At 40.5% G+C, this 26,404-nt stretch overlaps 1 protein-coding gene across 2 annotated transcripts in view; it reads right to left on the reverse strand.

Moving 5' to 3' along the window:
* The window catches only part of LOC131430056 (protein spaetzle 3), a 76,141-nt gene that overhangs the window by 42,030 nt on the left and 7,707 nt on the right, over positions 1-26,404 (reverse strand). For both annotated transcript variants that reach the window (XM_058594680.1, XM_058594681.1), the window contains exon 2: positions 6,859-7,826. In XM_058594680.1, coding sequence (XP_058450663.1) covers positions 6,859-7,639 — 781 coding nt within the window. In that variant the 5' untranslated portion in view covers positions 7,640-7,826. The remainder of the gene's footprint in view (positions 1-6,858; positions 7,827-26,404) is intronic.

Below are 26,404 nucleotides of genomic sequence, written 5' to 3' on the forward strand. Positions count from 1 at the left end.
TAAAAAATAAGAAAAATATCTCAGCCAAGAAGAATCGTAGGCTTCTCAAAAAAATTTTGATGAATAATTCGTGTATTTTTTAGTTTTTGTCTAAATTAAAAATGCCCTAAAAATGAAATAAAATAAATTGAGATTATGAAAATAAATCATTTGATAATTATTTGCTCCTAACGATTTGTTTAGTCTTGTTAAGGCGTAGAACCGTATTGAGTTAGATTTACATTTGATCAGTATCTAGCGAGGAAAACCGATTCAAAAAATGATAGGCGAATACAACTGTGTGATTAAAACCGCAAAAAAGTTACCGCAGAGACGGGACTCGAACTCATAGCTAGCTCCTTTCCGGGGGAATCGTTTTGCCAGTTAAGTTACCCATGTGAAATGTGAAACAAAACAGACTGATTAAGGGCTGAAACAACTGGCGGAGAGGTTGCTATATAGAAATGACTACAAATAAACGCCCGAGCACAGCTAAGCATGCTCGGTTCTTTTGTTCAACTAGATTGTTTCTTCGCAGGATAGTTTAATTTGCTAAACGATTTACCCGGATAGGAGCTAACTACGTGTTCGAATCCCATCTCTGCACTGGCTTTTTCGTGATTTTCATTACATAGTTGTATTCGAATGTCATTTTTCAATCTGTTTTCCTCGTAACATACTGATCAAATTTATTTTCTTTTGTATTTTGTTGATTTTTACGTCAAATGTACTGTTTTTCGTCAAAAAAATATTCGAGCGTTACACATAGACGTAAAACAGAATTCATTCAAATCACAGAACGATCGTATGAGCATTCACGCCTTGTTTCTCAAACTACCATCTGTAACTAATCAGTTATCAAAATTACTGTGGAAAATCCCATGATTTTCATGAAGATTTTTAATGAATGTTGATTAAAGAAAGATGTTACTAATCACCTTGGGATAATTGGGAACAAAGTGGTACCTAAGCGAGCAGCAGAAAATGACTAATGATCAACGACGAGATTCGCTTTTAAGTGCTGGTTTATTCGGTGAAAAATACCGTCATTCCTACTGCATTTTAACTCACTAATGAACTAAACCAACTCGCATTACATCTATTATCGAAAGAAGGTGTTACAATACGTGGGAACTTGCATTCGGAAGTGCACAATAAAACAACTAATTTGTTAGTAATTTCATCAGAATCATACAATGTAGCAGCAATCCTACCTCCCTGTTCAGTCGTCATTTGTTCAAACAGCAAACAGGAAGGATCAAATAGGGCCGAACCAGAGCGGTATTTCAATCAGTAATCAGTGTGTTAAATTAAGTGAAATATTTGGGATAATCGAACGTCTCATTAACACCTTGTTCGAATTAGTTTTTTGTATAGTATAGTTGCACAAGTTATGTAATTGTATCGCATGCAATATGGAATTCAATACTTGTAAAATTGGCCTGTGATGCAACTTGATTTGAAAGATGCTGGTAAGACACGAATATTTATATGCTATTGAATTTTGTTTTAGTTTTCCATTAGTGTATAATCAATTAATGATCATTTCCATGGTAGTATCATACAGAAATGTATCTATTATTCCCGATTCTAGTTTAGTGTTTAGTTTTACCGCGTTCGATAAAATATTCCGTTTTGTCAGGTTATCCAGGAAAAAAATAATTAGGTTTTTTTATAGAAGTAAATATATTACACAAGATTGGAACTACGCTCGAACCTGCTCGTACGGATAGCGATTCAGATTTTCAATACTGATAGTTGAATAATGTTGAATCATTCTGATCAACTAAGTTCGAAACTGAAAGCCGGACATGTTCGATATTAAACCTTTGTGCCAAACAATGTCGAATAATTTTCCTATGACCAGAAGAGTGGATAAATCAAAAGATTTATTTACTCTTATCATGTTCGTTACTCTAACAAGTTGGTGAGTAGTTAAATGTTCAAGGCTAAGCTCCAACTGCTCCGGTTGACAAATTTTGGTTCTCACGTATTCCATCTTTCGTCATAAGAGACGGTTTGAATCATCAAACACTTATAACTCTGTAATTCCGGAACCAAATGGCAAATCTGAATCAAATTCAAGAATTTTGCATTGTACTTTGAAAGTTTTTATCCCCGGTTTCCGCGACCGCACCGGTAATAGTGAAGAAAAACTACAAAAACGGAACTCACTTCGATTTCTGAGTAACGGTTAGACCGATTTTTACAAATCATTACTCATATTAAAGCTCTCAGTGTTTTAAAAGATACTGTGCAATTTCATCCAGATCCGACTTTCTGTATCAAAATTTTCAACCCGTCACACAGTGCACAGTGGTTCGAATCAATAAAAACGTGGACATAAATCACTAGCTGCCAAACCGTTCTTTTAATGCATATAGTTGCTTTGAAGAAACTATTTACAAATATATACCGCGTAATTTGATCCTATCATTAATTGTTCATGGCCTACTTTGACAAAAAATGTAACCATAACTTTTTTTCTGAAGAGATAGAAATTTTTTTTCTTCTACAAAGTTTTAGAACTATTAAAAATAATTTACTTTGTCAAATATACCAAAAGTCTAGGTCGCACCGTTTCGGATATACAAGGCGTTTTTATGGCAACCCCCTTAAAATCAGTTTTTCATTTATAAATTGTTTCGAGTTATTTTGTTATGCATACTTTGTTTGGAATAATTGTAGAATTTATAAAATCGCATATTTTTGTTGAAGATAGTGCATAGTTTTGTTCTTTCCTGGCAAAGTTATGCAACATTTTACCTTTTTTTTTACCTAGGATAAAACCTTGCACCGAAGCGAAATATGCAACTTTATGCAGCTGATTTTTACAAAATTTGTAGGAAAAGATGTGCCCAATATCATAAAAAAAAATCTAAGTGGAACTCGGTGGAACTTTTTTTTTAGGTCTTTTCAAAGTTAGTTTTAATTACTGAATTATGGCAACCCCCTTAAAACTAGTTTTCTAGTCATAACTTGTTTCGAGTTATTTTTTATGCATACTTCGTTTGGAATAATTGTAGAAAATATAAAATTTCATAATTTTGTAGAAGCTAATGCATAAGTTTATCCTTTTCTGGAAAATTTATGCATAATTTTACTTCTTACCTAGAAAACCTTGTGCCGAAGCGAAATATGCAACTTAATGCAGCTAACTTTTATAATACTTATAGGAGAACATGTACCTTATCAAATTTATTTTTCAATGAGAATATCTTGAGTAATATTCGTGTGACTCATTTTCACTATGGTCATGCTGGAACCATGAATGGTTAAGAAACACGCGTCTGCTATTTCTGTAACTCACTTTTGCAGTGAGCGTCACCCGATCAACATCTCGTTCTAAAAATCGTGTTGCTTCGCGATAACTCAATTTATTTACACGTTCAAACATGAAATCTTTTCGTAAAGGTTTGCACTTTAACAATACTTTATCATATTTTGTCTAGAAAACATTTTTTAAATATGTATTGAAGTTTTGATAATTTTTCGGATTTTCAATAATTAAAACTAAATTTGAAAAGGCCTAAAATTGCATCTAGTTCCACTTAGATTTATTCTAATATTGTCAATTGTAAAAACAATATTATATATAATATATTATAATATATACGATCGGGGAAAGTTTCATTCAAATATGTTTATTTGCTGAAGAATGACATGACTTTATTAAAAATTTGACAGAAGTTAAATTAACTTTACAACAATTTTCAGAAAACATTTTTTCAACGTTCTTTCAGAGTCATTTTAATAATCAAATAGAACCAAATTATAAACACTTGCACAAAAAATAAAAATATTTGTTTTTAAGATTTTACGAATTCTGACCCAGAGATAACAGATCAGTATATTGAAAAAACAGTGGGAAAATTGTTTGATCGCCTAGCTCCTGATAACCGATAGTAAAGGGAACGTGTCGCACTCCAGATTGAAAGCAGAAAAATTTAAGCTTTTTTTTCTCTCTCTAGCTGGCTGCCCAGATATCTTGGTAAATAATAATAATATAATGGAAATGATAAACAATTAACACGTGCGTGGAGTCCGTTGATCTTCGTTTGGTAATTAAAAATGGTTCTATATAATCTATAGAATACTTAATACACGTGCTTTATCTGTTGATTATAGGTTCGGATTTGATATGTCACTATAATGAATCAACTATTTCGTCTAAATTCTTTTACCTCGTTTATACGGTAGCTATCAATTTCATTTAGAAAAATTTTGGGAAGTTTCTATTCATTTCGCTATAGCGTTTAAATTTTTTCTTCAGTTTCCACAAAGAAGATCTGCGAATCAAGACTTTACGGGACTTCAGTATCGGATATTGTTGGAACGATCACTCGGGAAGTCCGTGAGTATTGTGGTCAGTGCAGTAAAACTCCATTCAATTCAATTGAAACTGAATGTGGAACACATTGACGATCTCTCCACTGCAGTAAACTTCACTCTCTGACACACACACTGTTTGCTGACGGCCCGAACGAGCAGCATTCAGTTCATCACTCGTTTCTCTTCAATCGAGGCTCAGTTTAACCACCGTCAGTTGATCTCTCGAAGTAACAAAATACACTGAAGTCTTTTTTTATGCGAATTTACGTACCGCATAAAAAAACCGCATAAAAAAAACCGCATAACTCTGAAAATTCGCATAAAAAAAACCGCATAACTCTGAAACTTCGCATAAAAAAAACCGCATAACTCTGAAACTTCGCATAAAAAAAGACCGCAGAAGGGTAAACCGCATAACTCTGAAAATTCGCATAAAAAAAACGCATAACTCTGAAACTTCGCATAAAAAAAACCGCATAACTCTGAAAATTCGCATAAAAAAAGTAGCGTAAAAAAAAACCGCATAAAAAAAGACCTCAGTGTACCTCTTTCAATAGTGTTAGAGCGGCCTTCAAATGAGGTTCATGGAAACATTCGAATTGGTTCAAGATAATGATGAAAGACTAATCAGATAGCTGAAATGTCAATCACAGAATACACATAAATTAATTGTTTCCTCCTTCATGTTTAATACTTTACTCCATTTATAATTCTATTCGTTCAAATCTGCTTACTACCAAGAGCGAAGACACTGAAGCAGCTATACTACTTGGGACTTGAAACTGAGCAAGCAAAACTTCAAATGACTAGGTACGATTATTCAACTGCGCTGTGCGTATAAAGGGCTTCTAGCAGCAACAAGTGCTGGACTAACATCCATTCTCATTCCATAGGCGAACTAAGTTCGGAACTGGCCGGCGCCGGTACTGGTGAAACCAGAAGATGTACATTGAAGGATGATTTGGCAGTCCCAGGTCCCATCTAGAAATTCTCTGTACAATTTCAGCTAATCCCGATCAGTAAAAAATCGTAGACCATTAGGGTCTCAACTTTACCCCGCATTCCCCTACATGATGAAACTGATATAATTAAGTGCACGATTACTTTTCCTGAATGCGAATAATAACATACCTTAAAGCACAGATATCAATGTAGAGATTTCAATGTGCGTGAGGAATTTTACGATTATTTGTCTAAGTAATTGCCACGTAGCAATTCGCCTATAGAAACGCTTTGAGGAGCCCAGTAAGCTAGTAAGTTTGTGCTAGCTTGGATGTCTGTTCTTTGTACTTAAAGTGAGTAGCCCAGGATATCGATGCTTCCGCACAGTCCAAGGGCCGATGTAGATGGATCGCGTATAAAACCCTTAAACGGGCTTGCGTTTGACACAGCCCATCTATCTTGAAATTTACTGCAAATTAACAGTTCAACCAGAAGCTTCAATCATGACAGACGACTATTTCTTACCTGGCACCAATCGAAACGAATTACGAAAATGGCAAAACGTCAACAAACATTACAGCCAACACTCGTCAATGCAGATCGCCTGACCTTATAGCTACCAATTATCCCATTCAATTGATTGGCTACTCATCGTCGACTGCTTCAGGACCAGTTGAGCGAAGCATCCTCGAGGGTGGTTCATCCGATGCGGCAATAAAAATAAAACAAAGAAATTCGCCGGCCCTAAACGGCTTCGAACAAACAGAAACAATCGGCAAAATTGTGGAAGCACTCACTCGACTCACGACCGTATAAACACAGTATAATGCAATTAGGCACTCGTTCGCTAACATTCGCGTGTCATAATTTTAACAGCCACCTAATGATAGTCACAAGGAAAATAAAGGTACCTTTATGACGGTGGAGCATAATCATTCGGCGGGCTGCCGCTGCCGTTGCAGCATTGAGCCGAGAAGATGAGTGCTATTAATATAAATAAATTAACCCATCGCCGTTGTTAGGCGCTGGGATGCATGGGAGAATTGCTTTTCGATGGATGCTCGAGTTGCTACTTAATCACTCGGACATCCGTCCATAATGGAGACACACATAATTGTGTGAGCCGACCAGCAAAAACCTATGTACGGCTGGCACCCGAGCCGAGCTACCATGTTGAGGCAGGTACCAAGTGTGAAGCGGATATATGACCTTGCACAACATGTTGAACCGTGGAATGACGAAAAATAAACAATTTAACGAGAAGTGAGCAGCTGGAGTCGGGCAAAAGTTGACAGGTGGATGCTACATAGCGGAACGCGTGGTAGTTTGAATAGCCAAATCAGCAATGTTTGTCTTACCGTCATTTTGCATCTTTTGGTCAGGATTTGCTACAGTGGATATTTTGTACTTAACAGTTGAATATCCATAAGTTGTCAAATCTACTCACACACCTGCTTCAAACCGAACTGTACTCAATTGCTATAATTATTCAGGTAAAAACAAAACCAAACAACGGCGGAGCACCCTTCAGATGCCGAAAATTCGCCAAGTGGGCCCACACTGAAAGGAGTGAAGTATGCTTGATTGATTGATTGCCACACTTACCAGGAACTCGACCGGCCACGTTCGGTGAACCATCGTCCGCATCGTCGTAGTATTCTTCCTCGTCGTCGTCGTAGTCCAGCACGGCATGCACTTGAGTTCGCGAACCTTGACCGGCATTCACTTTAACAAAGCCGGGTGGTCGCTCCGGGAAGGCACCACCAACGGAGGTACTGCTAATTCCGCGACCACTACTCACCGGTGGCGGTGGAATACGATTAGGAGGTGGCGTGCCTTGTGCTTGTGGGACTTTGGGAGGCAGTGGGGGTGAAGGTGGTGGTCCACCAGGACCACGGTAGGTATTCGGTGGCTGCTGATTGGCAACGTTGAAGCTGGATGGTTGCTGTTTCGGATGCTGATTGTACCCACCGGTATTGTAGTAACTTGGATTTTGGTACTGCGGGCTACCTCGGGAAGGAGCAATCTGGGAATAGGAACCCTCTCCGTATGTTCTAGAGGGTTGTGAGGATTGCGGTTGCTGATAAACCTGTTGTTTGGGTGGAGGTTGCGTGTAGGACTGCTGGGAAGGGGGTAGATAATTATTTCTGGGGGCTTGTCGGTACTGAGAACTCTGTTGAGAAGCACTGTGCTGCTGCTGCTGCGGAGGAGAATAAGGAATATTCTCGTAGAATCCTTGATCGTTGGGATCGTCTTCCTGATGACCGCCGGGACCGTACAATAAATTGTTCACCGCCGATGCATGCTGATTGTGAATTGGGCTAACGGTAGCCCAACTTGGAGCCTGTAGACTACCGAATGGCAGTGTGTAGTTTACCAAAGCCATGTCGCTGGCAGTTACGATTGACTAAGCTACCGTATCTTCGACTTCACCGGCACTGTACACTCACTTTTCATTTACTAAAAATACACCATCAAATGATAAAACTCGTTGCACTCTTCTAGCCAGAAGCTTCCACAACATCACCTGTATGCTGCATTGTCCATTTTTTTCTGAATCACTTTCAACTTCTCTGTAATAAACCAAACTTTTTAAAAACTGTTCTCTTAATTCGGTTTTCAACTGATGGATGCACTGGATGCTTCACTAAATTTTCGTTAAAAACTTGATATCCTATTGTCTCGATTTACTCATTTGTAAATGTGCAACATCGCCTCTGTCGAAACACTGCCACCAAATCGTATCACCAGGGTTGTCAACGAAGAAGCAGTTGGCAAACCAAAATCAAACACACATCAGTGAATGTTGATGTTGATGTTGTTACCACTGCAAAAGCCACACACGTTGTTGCACAACCGCGCGGATTCGACGGTGTAACCCTCAACACCAGTTGCTGCTGAAGTATGTTAATGTCATACGAAAGGCAGATGGAGATGAAAAGGAGATTTTTCAAACCCATCCGAAAGATCATCGCCAACCAGTCATAATAACGCTGCTAAGCATGGCAGGTTCGCTGGCTGGCTGGCTGGCGGGCGAAAACCTGTCTTTTTCACACAACTTCAAATGACTCGTGCTATCTTGGGCCCATCTGAATGAATGCCGGGTTGTTTGTTGTGTTTAATACACATATCTTCTGCCTACTTCAAAGCGTTCGTTACAATCAACCGTTGCCGTTGCACAGTGGGTGTTTGCGAATGTTTAGATACAACGTCTCACCTGAGCCGACACCGACACCAGACTATCCGGAATCCGAATAAATTAGTACACTGGACACGATCCTCATGTTTTATCTTTTGAAGAAATGATGATAAATAACAAGTTTCTTATTGATTCCAATATGGTGTAACTTCACATTTTAAAATATCAAGGGAAAGTTTCGAATATTTCACGTATTTACGTATGCTTTGAGTTTCAAGTACAAGTTGAGCAACGCTTTTTAACGTTTCATCTTACCATTACTTATATAATATTAACAAATTTCGCGAATTTAAATTCAAATTTAGTAAGATATCGATTATTGTTCATAAAAAATTAAGACAGCCGAGCAATGAGCAATATTCCCTTTTCACACGGTTAAATGCGCCGTTACGTATGATTTTGCATGTACACCAAAATCTCCATTAACGAACTACACGGGGACTCGTAAATGGAGGTAGTTCGTGAAAAAAGTTCACGTTATTTGGGATTTGGTTCGAAAAAAAAGTTTACGTTATTTGGAATTTACTTTGTAAAACGAGTTTTACGTAATGATGGTGGAAACCCCCAATCATATGGCCATTTTCGGAACGGATGTGATAAGTGGGGGTAAAGAAAATGATGTTTGGAGTCGTTTAAAAATCCAAGATGGCGATTTTCGGGTTATTGATATTTCTTAAAAACCCTTACAATATGGATGCATTCGGACTGGATTTGATGAGTAGATGTAAGATGGAAGCGATAACAAATATGTCATGATGAGAGTAACAATTCTTTTTTGGATTTTATCACGTACACTAAAAAAACTGTGATTTATGTAACACTGAAAATAAAAATATTTTAAGGGCAGGGTAAAGGATAAACAGTTTTGAAAAAGCGTTTATTTTTACATTTTCTTGTAGTTTTTTTATTCGCTTTTTGAGGAATAAAAAATACAAACGCGTTTTTCTGCAAACCAATTTTTCGAAGTCCAGTAACACGATCCTGCGAAATCTACTGAACCGATTCTTTTCAAACTTGAAACATGTTACTTTCTTGGTATAAAATGCCTCCCCATACTTTTTCGATTTTTTTCGATTTTCATACCACTTGTTCACCTAAAAAATGGCGGAGAATTTAGCGTAGGATCGCGTTTTACCTATTTTTATATATATAAAAAATAGGTATAGAATTCGCTCAAACTTTCGAAAATTTTTCCGAGGCCCGGAGGGCCGAATGACATATACCAATCGATTCAGCTCGACGAACTGAGCAAATGTCTGTGTGTGTGTGTGTGTGTGTGTGTATGTGTGTGTGTCCGTATGTGTGTTGTCAACTAAGAGGTCGAGATCTCAGAGATGGCTGGACCGATTTTCATCAAACTAGTCGCAAATGAAAGGTCTCCCCGTCACCCAAAACGCTATTGAATGGTTTTGAGATCGGATGTTTACTTTTTGAGTTATACAAAGTTTTATGTCAAAATTTTCAGTTTTTTGACAGTATCTGTCACAATTGACCTTGAAAACAGAATATGTTTTCAGACTTAGATTCCGCACGGTAATACCTATCCAACAAGCCATAGATTGTTAAAATCCGTCCATTTTTAACGGAGATATCGAAATTTTTCTGTAAGCGACTTTTCCCCCTATTCCAGCAGTAGGAGTTTTGAGCGCTGTATGACAAAGAAATGCTTGGGAGCAACGGAAAACACGATTTTTTATACTGTTACATACAATTGTTTCTAAAAACCAAAAGGATTGTTTACAGCATTCTTTTTCATGACATTTAGCCTCGGACCGATTTTGGCACGGCTCGTTTTTGGCAACATAATCGTTCGAATATGACATATATAAACCAGATGATGGCAGAATTTTTTTTAATTATTTTGTTTTAAACTACTTACAGCAATAAATGCTGGAACAACATAACATCCATATACCATTCGAATCAGTTCGTCGAGATCAGCAAAGGCGTGTGTGACAAATAACTTCAATTAATTTTCTCGGAAAATTTCTTTTCTACAAATTCAGATTCATACGAAAAGTCGTATGCTCCCAAACAAAGTTCCTGCATTATGTTTGGTTCCGACCTCTGGTTTCGGAACTACAGGATGATATGTGAAACGAAATCAAAATTGTGTAACTCATTTTTCTTGAAGATGGCTGAACCGATCTAAGATGCAAATGAAATCTAAGAATCATCTAAGATTCAAATGAAAAGTTTCAAAGTTCTATAAAACATCTTGCTTTTCAGTCAGATCCAACTTCCGGTTTCGGGGATTGTATAAAAATGTCTATTCCACATAATTTAATCAGGTTTATCGGGTTAGCAGATTTGGATAGTCGATAAAAAAATTAACTTTTTTCAGTTTTAGTGGTATTCAGTTGTCGATCAGAAGGCACCTAAAAATTTAATTCGTGCTATGATCTCTCAAAGATGTCTTAACTGATTTTCAAATGTTTTGAAACAAATGTAAAGTGTACAGCTACTCAGGTGAATTTATCTGACTTCGGCCATACCGCTTTTAGAATTCCGGTTCCAGTATAAAATCGTTTCTCAAAGCTCAATCGTTTTCTCAAAAAAAGCCTAATCAAATTTCAGAAACAAAAATTTTAATTAAAACAAACTTATATACAAAAATTAATTATTTTATCCAATTATGACTTCCGGTTCTCGAATTACATGATGATGAATTTTTAAAATTCAAACCGATATAGAAGATGAAAATCCCGAAAAGCTTCAAAGTTGAACTCAAAACTGTTGTAATTTATTCGTCTTATGGCCATACGAATCGGTTTGGGTTATGCTGGTTCCTGAATACCGGCTCTGGAAGTACCTTAAATTACCGTAAACTCTAGAGTGGAACTTACATATCATGGCATGTTTAATCGATTATCACACTTCTAGATTCAAATTCGATCCGATTTGCAGTTTCGACATTACAGAGTAATGAGTGATTAAAATCTCAAATTGTCGCTTAAAACGAGGGTCATTAAAATAATGTCATGAAAACTTAAACACCGAAGAATATTCATGCAAAAAACACATGCGGATTTATAAAAATAGGTATCATCTCACTGCTAGGTGGATTAAACACGTTTTTTGCTTAAATATGCCACGAACTTTTAAAAAATCAAACTAATAACTTTAGAACGACGGAGGGGAAGAAAAACTCATACTTTAAGTGAATCTAAGAAAATTTTTGATTTCGACGAGTTATTGTGTTTACCGCGCAACGTGATTCTCAAAAGAGGTTTTGGGGAATGCTTTTTTTATTCAAAATTAATATACGGAAATTTAACTAAATATTCTTTAAATGTTGCTAAATATTCTTTTAATGTAAAAAAAGTTTGAATAAATTAAGCTTAAGCTGCTTCTCCATAAAAATAATACAAAAAAAACCCTTCTTAATCCACCTAGTGGTGTGATAATGCCTTTCTCTTCTTTCATAACAGTCCCATGAAAATATATTTCATACTTTTATTAAATAATTTTGAATACTAATTTTGACACCAATTGATTCAGATTGATTCGAGTAGTTCACAAAAGTATGCTTCAGTGTTTATGTCACACAGTCAGCATCATTTTTCCAAACTAGTGCTAACATTTGCGTTGCCTATTTGTATGAGAAGAGTGATGCTAATCTAAAAAAAACCCACAAAAATGCCTAAGCCAAAAAGCTTAGAATTGCATGAAACGTCGAGATTTAGTGTCATCTCGAAAAAAAAAAATTTTTTTATCGACTTAGAAAAAATATCAAAATTTTTCCAAGTCCCAGAAAGTAGATTTTTTCAAAAACAATTTTTTTGAGATGACACTATATCTCGACGTTTCATGTAGTTTTAAGAGTTTCGGAATCAAAAAAAAATTTTGATTTTAGAAATTTCATGTGCTATGGTGCTTTTTCAAGATCGATAATTTTCAAACCTTAATCGCCGGGCAGCACCCCTTACTCATGTCCGATTTAACTCAAATTTTGCATGAGGACATTTTTCGAGATGCTTAAACTTTTGAGCACTAGCGCTTTACGAAATTAGAGGTTTGGTTTGTGAAATTTCGAGTATAGTAAAGAAGGAAACAGTCGTATGTCAAAATATATCCAAAGACTTAAGCCGTTAACCATTACCTATGGAGGGAAATCGTTTTGATCGGATATTTATATACATGTGAAACATCCAAACTAACCAGAAGTGACTGATTTGGCTTAAGCAGCTCTCAAAGTTCATCAATAGCATTCTAAGCAGCCCATTTTTTAAGTAATTATTTATACTTGACAGTTCGCGCGACGCAACCGAACTTCTAAGCTGCTTCTAGAATACATTGTTCAGCTTCTATGCAGCGAAAAAGCTCACGCGGAACTTGTTCTGTACTTTCCTGTTGCCAAAAGCACCACGCGTACTCTTAAGCAGGGAGAAAGTGGATTTTTTAAGTAATTATGAAACTTCTAGTTGCTTTTTTTTAAAATAACTATTTATTGGAATATGAGTTAAAATTAAATTATTAGGATTTAAATTGGGTGTTCAGCCACAAGTGGTGACTTTTCAGCCCTATTATATATATGATTTGGTTGTTACCATGAGAACATCATTTGCTTCCGCAATTCTGGGATTTTTGTGTAGGGAAAATTCTTAACCTACTTGTATTGCGTAAAGGGGAAAAGAATTAGCACTTTTCACTTTTCATGCAATCCAGTCATGAAGTCATCTTTCAAAATCTTCGTCACAAATGAAGTGTGGCTCAGCAAGTGCATGAGACATCATTGAAAACAAATGATAATCGAAAGGAACCAATCCTGGAGGATGCGTTGGTTGGATAGACCAAAAGTTTCCAGATAATTTCAACAATAATGTTTTTAATCGCTTTCGAGAGGTTGCGTTGTCGGGCTGCTAAATGACTTTCTCATATCTTGAAGAGCGGTCTTGTTATTTTTCTAGAAAAGCTTGATTCAATTTAATCATTTGCTGTCGGTAGCGATTAATAACGATGGTTTTTTGTAGGAGGTTAGTTTTTTTCAATAGGGATTACTGTCTGAAAGTTGTTTTGACAGTGTAAAGTGACTTTTACATCGTTTGAACGAACCAACACAAGTCGCGTCCGATAGAACAACAACTTCAACGAAAGCTTCAACAAGATTTTCATGGGATTCTGCTGCATTTGTTTAGTAATGAATCATCACTTCCTGCAAATGCTTGACAAGAATTTCGAAATATTCACTTTACTATATGTGTATGACACTAGCTTTCCATTGTCAAAAAAGTATGCTGGCATAAGAAATTTTGCCATTCTGTTTCATCGACCTTTGCAGCCGATGCTTAGCATACAGAATCATTGCATAGGTGGGTTTTTAAATCGAGACTCAAGCACACAACAACAAGTAATAATCAAATTGTACCCTCATACTTGTGAATACAACACAATCCCACTGTGCATCATTTTGCTGTCCCCAGCATGATGTACCTACACACTCCCAGCTCAACAAAGCTGATGAACTCGTGACGTATTCTGGTCTAATAACGCCACACGGAACTTCAGCACGGCCGTTCAGCTTCCATACGACCACCGACACCGCCTTCTGAAGATGTACGCAGTCATAACGTGCCTAATCGGAGCTGATCTAGGTATCAAAACTGCGCTTTTTCACGCACCGATCTTAGATTTTATCACACTTTCGAATCCAGCTCCGTCAGCTACGCCGCTGCGAACTACGCCAAAACATCTCGTCTCGTGTAATGCGGCTTGGTGGAGCATGCGATGTCGAGATGCAACCGGTTGCACTGATCTCTGATGAATTATGTTTGTGTTATTTGGCAAGACTTCCAGCCGATTAACTTTGTGCCTTGAGCGCTAGATTGTAAAGTGATTTGCGTGCGGCAGTCGATCAGCGACACAACGTAGGAAGTTGCCCAAGCTTTTACGACACTTACAGTCTTTGTGGTCTCCAACCGCCCCGGGAACGTGCTATATTGGGCGCGGTTGGACAGCCCCCGGATCGGTTCTGGTGCGGTGCAATCGCCCCAACACATCCGCTCTTAGAAAGGCCTGTGCAGTGATGTGTAGCAACCCGACTGACTAAAACCGGACGGTGTCTTGCCATTTTTGTGACAGAGTTATGGAACCAGACAGTGATCCCCGCATCTGAAAGAGTAACGATATCGAATTCGTTCTATCGAACCGAGTGGGATGAATGGTTAGCTTTAATTGATTTAGTAGATTGAATGGTGGCTGTGTCCAAGAACAAAGAGGAAATCAAACAAAAGCTAGACTGTAACATTGAGCACAACAAGTCACTTTTGCACGGAAATGTGATCGTTTGTCCTTGATCACCGTTCTGCAAATAAATTAATCCGTCGCGAACTTAACCCATGTGACTCATGGTTGTCGTATAGAAATCAATTCATATAGTTTCTCTGGTATTTTTTTAAAGCTGTCAACATATAACTATTCCTATCTATTGAGGTTAAAATAATCACATTCCCATTGAGGTTTTAGAAACGAGCGCCTGTCTACGTCTCCTTGAATCAATTTATGTGATCGACTTCACGTATGCTTTGTCGTAAAACAAACAATAAACATGCTTGGTCGGACCATGGGAAACTCCACCTATTAAGCGAATGATTGTTCCAAAAATGGATACGATCTTAAAAAGGGCACCCTAACTATTTTTAAAAGAGAGCATCCACAGTACAGTTGTCGTCTGCTATTTTAAACGAGGCTTACATTGTCCGACTTCTCAGACTAATCTGCGTACGTGGTCACAAACTATGCGCTCTCCATGTCAAAATTAGCCTTGAATTCGTTTATTTTCAGGATCGACAGTAATTTGCATACATAATACAAACCTCAGCACTATACTCTCCGCAGGAACTACCTCGGCTGTCAAGTATATGCTTCGAGTGTTTGATGACAATCAATTTCCATGCAAAGTGTTGTGTTGTGTGGTTGCGTCTGTTTCCCCCCACTTCATTCATTCCATTCATTTGGCTATGAAATGAACCATTCATTTGCAGGCTAAAAACTAGTCCAGGATCACGTTTTTACACTTAATTAAACGCGAGCCCCGTTTACGTGCACGGACATAAACTGGCTACGTACCCTTCCCTCGTGTGTATGTGTGTGTCAGAAACAATGCGGCACCGTCGCATACCACACCAATGATTGCGGTCATAATTGTGCTGGCCCCAATTGCAGACACCTGAGAACAAAGCACTCTATCTTGCATATAACGATCGCATGCTCCTTGAAGCACCAGGCCAACTTCATTCTCTTCCAACCTTCGGTACCTGCGCCGAGTCCCTTTTCCGAAACCAACAACATTGTATGCGGCGGGTTTCGCGATACGGTAATAAATTTCCTCGGGTTCGGTTTGCTGTTGAGTTGAGCAAATATTCTGATTGAGCCGCGAAATCGGATCACAAACTTCTTTCCGACGGGTGAATTAATTAGGGAAATAAATCACTCGACCTGTTTGACAGGCGCTTGTAATTGAAGTAGCGATCTGTGAAAGAATCGAGCTACTGCTCGTTTTGCGGTATAGTGATTTTTACAGCTACGAGCATAGTAATAAGTTAGGTTTCGTCGGCTGATTTGAATTCCGAACAGTACACCGCATGAATTCCGATCAACTGCTAAAGCCGCCACAGAGCTCCGAGTCTGACGAATACGAATGGTTCGTCGCCTGTCGCTGATTCAGGTCTTTTGAATCTTAGCATACAGGGGGGAATTAAAGCACTGAAACTGACACAGTGGGAGTGAAACTGAAGATGGTTATGTAATTCACATAAATTTGAGCCACTATGGCAAGAAGATTCAATTTATCGGATTTTAAACAGAATGAATCGAGCTTGATTTGAATAAATTGTGAAAAAATATAATCAAAGCAATTTGATTATATTTAAAATAAGTGTACTTTCTCTATTGTTTGGGATATCCGAAGTGAAGGCTCTCATGAAATCCTGACTCATAAAGACTTTACTATAGAGCTATTCTTTATACATGCGCATATGAAAAATAATTTCCATGCACTTTATTGATGCGTATTTGTTGAATTATCATAAAAAGATATTTTTAAATTTTTCATTCATTTTCATGGACATATTTTGGAGCATGAAATTTATCATGAAATCCATTTTAAATCTATCACAGCTAACGAGCAACAATCGGATAGAAAAGATAAAAATAATGTTAAAACTTTAACAAACTTTTCCATCTGGTAAGAAGATAACTTGGTACCTATTTATCTCAGTATTTAATACATGCATTTCGTTGCGCTGATAAGTAAGTAGTAATAGGCAAGATCGACTATCTGTCGTGATCAATCGTTTAATGTATTCTCCACTGGTATCATCGTATCGCAGTAAATACGAGGCCAATTTCAGTTATCACGTGTCAGCACGTGTAAGCATCAAATTTATTATCAGCACGTGTAAGCATCGAACAAATTTATTATGAGAAATTATCGAACTCTGAAATATAGTTGGTTGTAGTTTGACATTTGATGACAGTTTTTAAATTGTCGGATTCACTATCCAGGGTCGTTAAGGTTTTCGCCAACGGTCTCAGTAAGAACATTAGCAATCGAAAAACGACAATTTTTCGAAAAAATATCGCCCGGGAGAAAAACTTGAACCTTCTTCATTACTGTAGAGATGCTCTTGCAACTTCGTTACTTTGGAGCATGTGTAGAACACGCTTCAGAACTTGTGAATGATACCAGGACCGGCAGATAGTATGAGTAGCTGTTTCCGAGTAGGTAAAATACCCACTCGGCATGCTAAAGAAGTTTTCCAATTTACCACGAACAATATGAACGCGTTTTGCATACTTTGTATACTGTCGAGCCGCATCGTGCCAATTGTTGAATCTATAACACATTTGTGAACTGTGAACCATTTCGTGAATTAATTGTACTTGTAGTTAACATTTGATAGTCGAGCAGTTATTTTGTCGTTGTCTAAAAAAACCGCGCTCGCGAGCATGGCTATTTTTAACAGTTCGACAATTATTTTCTGACACTGAAAAAAATCTTGCAGAAGAAATCCGATTTCTGAGCTTTAGTAAAAATTCCTTCTGTATAATTTCTTCAAAGAATAAACGCCAATAAAATATTTCAATATATTGTCAAATGAATTAAGTTTTTCTCAAAGTTCTTCTTACGTTCTCTGCTTTGCTATAATTATACAACTGGTTACTTTTTTTTATTTTCAGTGCAAAATAAACCCAAATAACTTTCCATCCGTTGAGTTTATCAAATTAAGTTCTTGAATCATTCAGGCCGTTTTCCAATCTGAGTTTTTTTATTCACCATAAGCATCAAATGATAATACTTCTATATTCAATTAATGGCAATTCTATATTCGTATACATGGAAAATTGTTCGCGATTTGATAGATACGACTTTAGCCATTTCAGAAGTTTTGATTCTGCACCATTCTGATGTGGAACATATCTTTATATTCTGTGCAAATCAGAAACTCAAGGAAAAATACACGTTGAAATGTGATCAGGTTTTAAACACTTACAGCTCAGTCTATTTTGTATCAATTATTAATATTATTTCATAGTTTGATTGGAAATATTTCTAAGTTTCGACTTGATGTATCAAGCCAAGTATTTTCAATTATATATGATTGAAATTTTGATTAGTAGCAAGCAGTGTCTTATTTTGTCTGCTAAAAATCTCCGGATTTAGACGACGGTTTTGAAGGAGTAAGCGATATATCAAAGGAAAAGTATCGCTCTGATTGGTCAATCGATGCAAAAGCGAAACTGTTGGAAGCACACGAATCTATAAATAGAAGCGAAATTATAGTTAACGTTTCAGTCCTACGCGTAGCATGCTAGAGGTAGGTTGATGCTAGACAGCAAGAAAAAAGTGCCATAAAACGATTTGAAGCTTTAGCTGGTATGCTCTGATCTTGTGTCATGCAAGCTCGGATGAAACTCCATGTTTTGTCGTTTCGCCTGAGAAATTGACAACTACCCTAGGGTAAATTTTGAGTGCTTAAGATTAATTTCTTATTTATATAAGATGAACTCGATTGATAATGAGAAAAAGTTTATCGCTTCAGCTGAAATCGCAGAATGGTAGTAATGGTAGAGAAACACTATAAAAATAACTGCTTGCATACAAAACTTGAACACAAGCTTGGCGAAGAGAAGCTTAAATATTGATATCCGTATCGCAAGCATGTACAAACATATAATTGCATACATTTGGGCTATTGATGTAATTTCGTCGGCTACAAAACAAATACAAATCATGACAAATAGAGTCTATATTCTGGGTTCGCGTGTTCGGTTTTGGTTCCTATTAAAGATCAATCTAAGCAGATTCTCGTGCATTTGCGGATTCAAAAGTGTGACGATTAATTGAAAATGTCGATCATTAGAAATTTTGGTTGCCTTGTTCCACATCAATGGCTCGAACAACCCCATGGGACTGATCCTTGAAGTTTTAGTTTGAATCGGCTTCGAAGTCTGTTGAAACAGGAATGTCAAATTCCACAGAAGACTTTGCTTTTATTGAATGTGACTCCTTCGAAATAGAAAACCGAAATTGTGTGCAACATTCCGCACGAACCAGCTGTCTAAAACACTAAAAGTAAAATAATCTTACTTCTGTTTATGTTGTCGAGGAACTAACGGAGAATTTTTACGAAATTTCAAAAATTGAAGAAATGGCAGTACGTCCCAGAAAATTTCTTTTGATGTGGAACACATCTTTATTAGGGGTGCAAATCAAAAACTCAAGAAAAACTACACGTATAAATGTGGTCAGGTTTTAAACACTTACAGCTCAGTCTGTTTTGTATCAATTATTAATATTATTTCATCATTTGATAGGAAATATTTCTATGTTTCGATTTGAATGTATCAAGCTACGTATTTTCAATTATATATGATTGAAATTTTGATTAGTAGCGAGCAGTGTCCTATTTGGCTGTTAAAAATCTTTGGCATACCGGATTTCCCTGCCATAGACGACGGTTTGGAAGGAGTAAGCAATGTATCGAAGAGAGAGCATCGCTCTGATTGGTCAATCGATGCAAAAGCGAAGCTTTTGGAAGCACGCGAATCTATAAATAGAAGCGAAATTAAAGCTAACGTTTCAGTTCTACTCCTAGCATGCTAGAGGTAGGTTGTTGCTAGACAAAAACGTGCCATAAAACGAGTTGAAGCTTTAAGGGTTGTTGCCAGTTGTTAGCGTAATACCGTGTCGCTTGCTGTGCGTATTACATTTCTTTTCATGCTCTCTCGTAAATGTGCAAAATGACTCTCGATGTGGCCGGGGGGCCAAGAAAGTTTTGATATTTTCGGTTACAAGTTTGACTACATCACATAAAATCCAAGAAAGCGTTTGGCAACCTTGATGTGCCAATTTTATTTCTCTCTCATGTTTCGTTACGTTACCAGGATACAAGAGCAGAAAAAAATGGTGCCGCCATAGAAACGTACTTACCATTACAAAAATAACATTCACTTCATTTTTATAGCGACATTGTCTGTTGAGTTTTTTGATATTCGTCACCGTTTCTGAGAAAATCAGATTTGAAGCGTGAAAATAGCCCTTTAAAACGCCCTAAAACACACTGGCCTCAGCCCTTAATTGGTATACTTTGATCTTGTGTCATGCAAGTTCGGAATTCCATGTTATGTCGTTTCCCCATGAGAAATTGACAACTACCTCTAGATAAATTTTGAGTGCTTAAGATTAATTTCTAATTTATATTAGATGAACTCGATTGATAATGAGAAATAGTTTATCGCTTCAACCGAAATCGCAGAATTAACGCTAAAAAACTGCTTGCATAAAAAACTTGAACACAAGCTTGGCGAAGAGAAGCTTAATTATCGAAATCGCAAGTATGTACAAAGATATAATTGCATATATTTGTGATAATGGTGTAATTTCGTCGGTCATAAAACAAATGCAAATCAAGAAAAATGATGATCGGTGTTGGTTCGGATTGATTGAACTTTTTGAACTGGAACTGGAACTGGGACTGGGACTGGGACTGGGACTGGGACTGGGACTGGGACTGGGACTGGGACTGGGACTGGGACTGGGACTGGGACTGGGACTGGGACTGGGACTGGGACTGGGACTGGGACTGGGACTGGGACTGGGACTGGGACTGGGACTGGGACTGGGACTGGGACTGGGACTGGGACTGGGACTGGGACTGGGACTGGGACTGGGACTGGGACTGGGACTGGGACTGGGACTGGGACTGGGACTGGGACTGGGACTGGGACTGGGACTGGGACTGGGACTGGGACTGGGACTGGGACTGGGACTGGGACTGGGACTGGGACTGGGACTGGGACTGGGACTGGGACTGGGACTGGGACTGGGACTGGGACTGGGACTGGGACTGGGACTGGGACTGGGACTGGGACTGGGACTGGGACTGGGACTGGGACTGGGACTGGGACTGGGACTGGGACTGGGACTGGGACTGGGACTGGGACTGGGACTGGGACTGGGACTGGGACTGGGACTGGGACTGGGACTGGGACTGGGACTGGGACTGGGACTGGGACTGGGACTGGGACTGGGACTGGGACTGGGACTGGGACTGGGACTGGGACTGGGACTGGGACTGGGACTGGGACTGGGACTGGGACTGGGACTGGGACTGGGACTGGGACTGGGACTGGGACTGGGACTGGGACTGGGACTGGGACTGGGACTGGGACTGGGACTGGGACTGGGACTGGGACTGGGACTGGGACTGGGACTGGGACTGGGACTGGGACTGGGACTGGGACTGGGACTGGGACTGGGACTGGGACTGGGACTGGGACTGGGACTGGGACTGGGACTGGGACTGGGACTGGGACTGGGACTGGGACTGGGACTGGGACTGGGACTGGGACTGGGACTGGGACTGGGACTGGGACTGGGACTGGGACTGGGACTGGGACTGGGACTGGGACTGGGACTGGGACTGGGACTGGGACTGGGACTGGGACTGGGACTGGGACTGGGACTGGGACTGGGACTGGGACTGGGACTGGGACTGGGACTGGGACTGGGACTGGGACTGGGACTGGGACTGGGACTGGGACTGGGACTGGGACTGGGACTGGGACTGGGACTGGGACTGGGACTGGGACTGGGACTGGGACTGGGACTGGGACTGGGACTGGGACTGGGACTGGGACTGGGACTGGGACTGGGACTGGGACTGGGACTGGGACTGGGACTGGGACTGGGACTGGGACTGGGACTGGGACTGGGACTGGGACTGGGACTGGGACTGGGACTGGGACTGGGACTGGGACTGGGACTGGGACTGGGACTGGGACTGGGACTGGGACTGGGACTGGGACTGGGACTGGGACTGGGACTGGGACTGGGACTGGGACTGGGACTGGGACTGGGACTGGGACTGGGACTGGGACTGGGACTGGGACTGGGACTGGGACTGGGACTGGGACTGGGACTGGGACTGGGACTGGGACTGGGACTGGGACTGGGACTGGGACTGGGACTGGGACTGGGACTGGGACTGGGACTGGGACTGGGACTGGGACTGGGACTGGGACTGGGACTGGGACTGGGACTGGGACTGGGACTGGGACTGGGACTGGGACTGGGACTGGGACTGGGACTGGGACTGGGACTGGGACTGGGACTGGGACTGGGACTGGGACTGGGACTGGGACTGGGACTGGGACTGGGACTGGGACTGGGACTGGGACTGGGACTGGGACTGGGACTGGGACTGGGACTGGGACTGGGACTGGGACTGGGACTGGGACTGGGACTGGGACTGGGACTGGGACTGGGACTGGGACTGGGACTGGGACTGGGACTGGGACTGGGACTGGGACTGGGACTGGGACTGGGACTGGGACTGGGACTGGGACTGGGACTGGGACTGGGACTGGGACTGGGACTGGGACTGGGACTGGGACTGGGACTGGGACTGGGACTGGGACTGGGACTGGGACTGGGACTGGGACTGGGACTGGGACTGGGACTGGGACTGGGACTGGGACTGGGACTGGGACTGGGACTGGGACTGGGACTGGGACTGGGACTGGGACTGGGACTGGGACTGGGACTGGGACTGGGACTGGGACTGGGACTGGGACTGGGACTGGGACTGGGACTGGGACTGGGACTGGGACTGGGACTGGGACTGGGACTGGGACTGGGACTGGGACTGGGACTGGGACTGGGACTGGGACTGGGACTGGGACTGGGACTGGGACTGGGACTGGGACTGGGACTGGGACTGGGACTGGGACTGGGACTGGGACTGGGACTGGGACTGGGACTGGGACTGGGACTGGGACTGGGACTGGGACTGGGACTGGGACTGGGACTGGGACTGGGACTGGGACTGGGACTGGGACTGGGACTGGGACTGGGACTGGGACTGGGACTGGGACTGGGACTGGGACTGGGACTGGGACTGGGACTGGGACTGGGACTGGGACTGGGACTGGGACTGGGACTGGGACTGGGACTGGGACTGGGACTGGGACTGGGACTGGGACTGGGACTGGGACTGGGACTGGGACTGGGACTGGGACTGGGACTGGGACTGGGACTGGGACTGGGACTGGGACTGGGACTGGGACTGGGACTGGGACTGGGACTGGGACTGGGACTGGGACTGGGACTGGGACTGGGACTGGGACTGGGACTGGGACTGGGACTGGGACTGGGACTGGGACTGGGACTGGGACTGGGACTGGGACTGGGACTGGGACTGGGACTGGGACTGGGACTGGGACTGGGACTGGGACTGGGACTGGGACTGGGACTGGGACTGGGACTGGGACTGGGACTGGGACTGGGACTGGGACTGGGACTGGGACTGGGACTGGGACTGGGACTGGGACTGGGACTGGGACTGGGACTGGGACTGGGACTGGGACTGGGACTGGGACTGGGACTGGGACTGGGACTGGGACTGGGACTGGGACTGGGACTGGGACTGGGACTGGGACTGGGACTGGGACTGGGACTGGGACTGGGACTGGGACTGGGACTGGGACTGGGACTGGGACTGGGACTGGGACTGGGACTGGGACTGGGACTGGGACTGGGACTGGGACTGGGACTGGGACTGGGACTGGGACTGGGACTGGGACTGGGACTGGGACTGGGACTGGGACTGGGACTGGGACTGGGACTGGGACTGGGACTGGGACTGGGATTGGGACTGGGACTTGGACACTATGGGTCTCCGAGGTTCCGTTCAAAAGTCGATTTTTACAGCAATTCTAATACCTTTCTATAGAGAAAGGCAAAAGTATTTCAAAATTGAGCTGGTCAAGCTCTTGTTTAACAGACTATAATACACGAATTAATTAGGGTTGTTTATCAGTTATAGGTGAAATAATCATACAACTTTTCCAAGACCCTAAATGCTCTACAAAGAAATTGTCCCATAAAATACACAGACGACAGACACCGAGTTTTTGGTAAGTCGTTCTCACATTCTCTCTGTGTTCAGTTCCCTACCCCACATATAAAAGCAGTTTTCAAAAACTTACCAATGTGAAAACTTCTGCAATCACCTTATCAGAACTGTTCCCGAAAAACTAACAGTTCACAAACAACGATTTGCATTGAGTGAATTCAGTTTTCTCACTAATTTCAATTAGTTTATTTATGAATAAAAGCTTCGGAGAACAACGATAAAAAAATCCTCACAGAAAAAAAAAAATAGATGTGGATAATATCAACTGTACGCAGATGCGCATACCTGCGTTCTTCACATACATGGATGAGGTAATAAGATATATACTCGCTGATGCACGAGAACAATGCTTGAGTGATTAGATTGCATCGTGCATGTTAGCAATTTCAAATTTTAATTTCATTGATTAATAAATATAACATTTGAGATTTTCAATCACAATTTCCGGAAATAATAAGAAGCACTAAGCATTTTTACGATTTTCAGATTCTTTACAAGTACATTCAAGTGGTATTGAAGAACAGAAACGATGACCCGTCATGTTTGTTCATCATAGTTAAATTTACCATAGTTTCATTTTGTTCGAAAATAACTGAACCCCGCAGCAGCCGGTCTTGGAATTTATCTATTTTCTAAGAGTAAGGTGATGGTTTCGTTAAATGAGAATCCGATGATGTACATATTTGAGGTACTGTTGAAATCTCATCTAAACTTGATTAAATTTATTAAATAACCATCTCTCGTACAGGTATTTACACCTTACACTTCGATACAACCTGAACTAGTTTTGATGGGGCTTTGTGAATACGGTTGTACATTAATAATATTCACCTAATATTATACAACATCAAAACACATCGACCACACGTTCACTAAACAAGAAATTTGTCCGTGGTTACAAAACACGAAATCGAACTATCGCCAAACTAAACACTATTAAAAATTCATGCTAGCGGTCGACTGCGTTCGCCATTTGCATAAAAATTAATGGCCCCCGAAAAGAATGCAGCTGGTCAATCGATATATTTAGATGTTTATGAACGAACGATCGAACCGAACCGTTTTCGCATTTACTCGGAACCGGTGGAGGGGTAATGATCTAATGATATGATGAGGCACCACGTTTTCCATCACGTTTTGAGCGATGATTTTATTTTGTTTGCCTAAATTTGTTTTTGTTTTTGTATATGTATAATTCTTTTTTGCTGTTTTGGATGCCTTCATGACGAACATTTGATTTTTTTTTCTCTAGTTCCATTGCTGCGCTACCCTCGTAATGGTGCTATTTAAGGGTATTTATTTCAGTTGCTTATTTCATTGATTTATTCCGATTGAACGGTATGAGAGTACACTCAACGAGGTGCTAATAAGTTTGGCTGATGGGGGGCAGTTTCGTGAAGGATTTTCATACAGCCCTGTCGTTATTTTTTTTTACGTGCTCAATTCGTGACTGAGGCGGTTGTCGGACGATCACCAAAGCCGACAAGAATGGAATGGTAAATAGAAATACCGTCATTTTTGGAATCTGTCAGATCAGAAACAGATAATTTTTCTAGGAATTCCAGAAAACCGTGTGCTCATTAACCGAAATAATCAAAGCTTCTTAGGCTCAGCGCAGTTTTTATATGAATTTCTTATTCTACAGAATCTTTAACTTTTTGAAGTTGTAATAATGCACATGAACCATGTTTCCCACAAGTTACCGATAAATGGCATTTCAATTTAGTTTTAGTTCTTTGATGGTATTCTATACAACGTAAACTTTACTCAATGTATCGGCCCTCGATTTCAACACGTTTTGTCTATCTCTTAAGCAATGAACGGATTCCATCCCAAAATAAATTAGAACCACATTTCATTGACATCCAATCATGGAGCCATTTTCGTACTTCTTTGAAAATTTGGGAGAGTTGCTCAGTTAATTCAACGCAAATATTTTTTTCTTTCGAAGCATGAAAAGACATTTCCATATGTCGATCGCTCAGTTTGTGTGGAACCCATTTACCAACCTTCTCAATTTTTACCGAGTGACATTCAACTGCACCGTATTTTATCGTTTTTCGTGTTCTTTGTCAATAACATAAAAATTACCTTTGTGGGAACTTTGAAATTATCGCTCACAAGTTTTGATGGTTGAAGTCAGATCGATGATTTATCGATGGATTTTGTGTTTGATTGAACAAGTACATCAAATGCTCTTTATTTGGTTCGAAATCCGTCAGGCTCGACCGGAAATAAGAGTATGGCTGTAGCTCGAAACCACACAGTGAAATATTATGAAATTTACAGATGACGCAAATTATATGTGGAATGATTTAAATACGTGTCTTTTCAAGTAGGTATGAAAATTATATGTTTTAGCATTTAAAAATGTCAGAATGCATGCAATCTAAAAATGAGTCATTTTTGATGCTCTACTATTTTTTCTAACTGCGCAAGTACACACATATGACATTTCGAAGAGTGCGTCCAACCAACAAAATAATACTTCAGGTACGAGACATACTCAAATAAATTTTATGTGTCATCTGTA

This window comes from Malaya genurostris, chromosome 2 (assembly GCF_030247185.1).
Source record: "Malaya genurostris strain Urasoe2022 chromosome 2, Malgen_1.1, whole genome shotgun sequence".
NCBI lineage: Eukaryota > Metazoa > Arthropoda > Insecta > Diptera > Culicidae > Malaya > Malaya genurostris.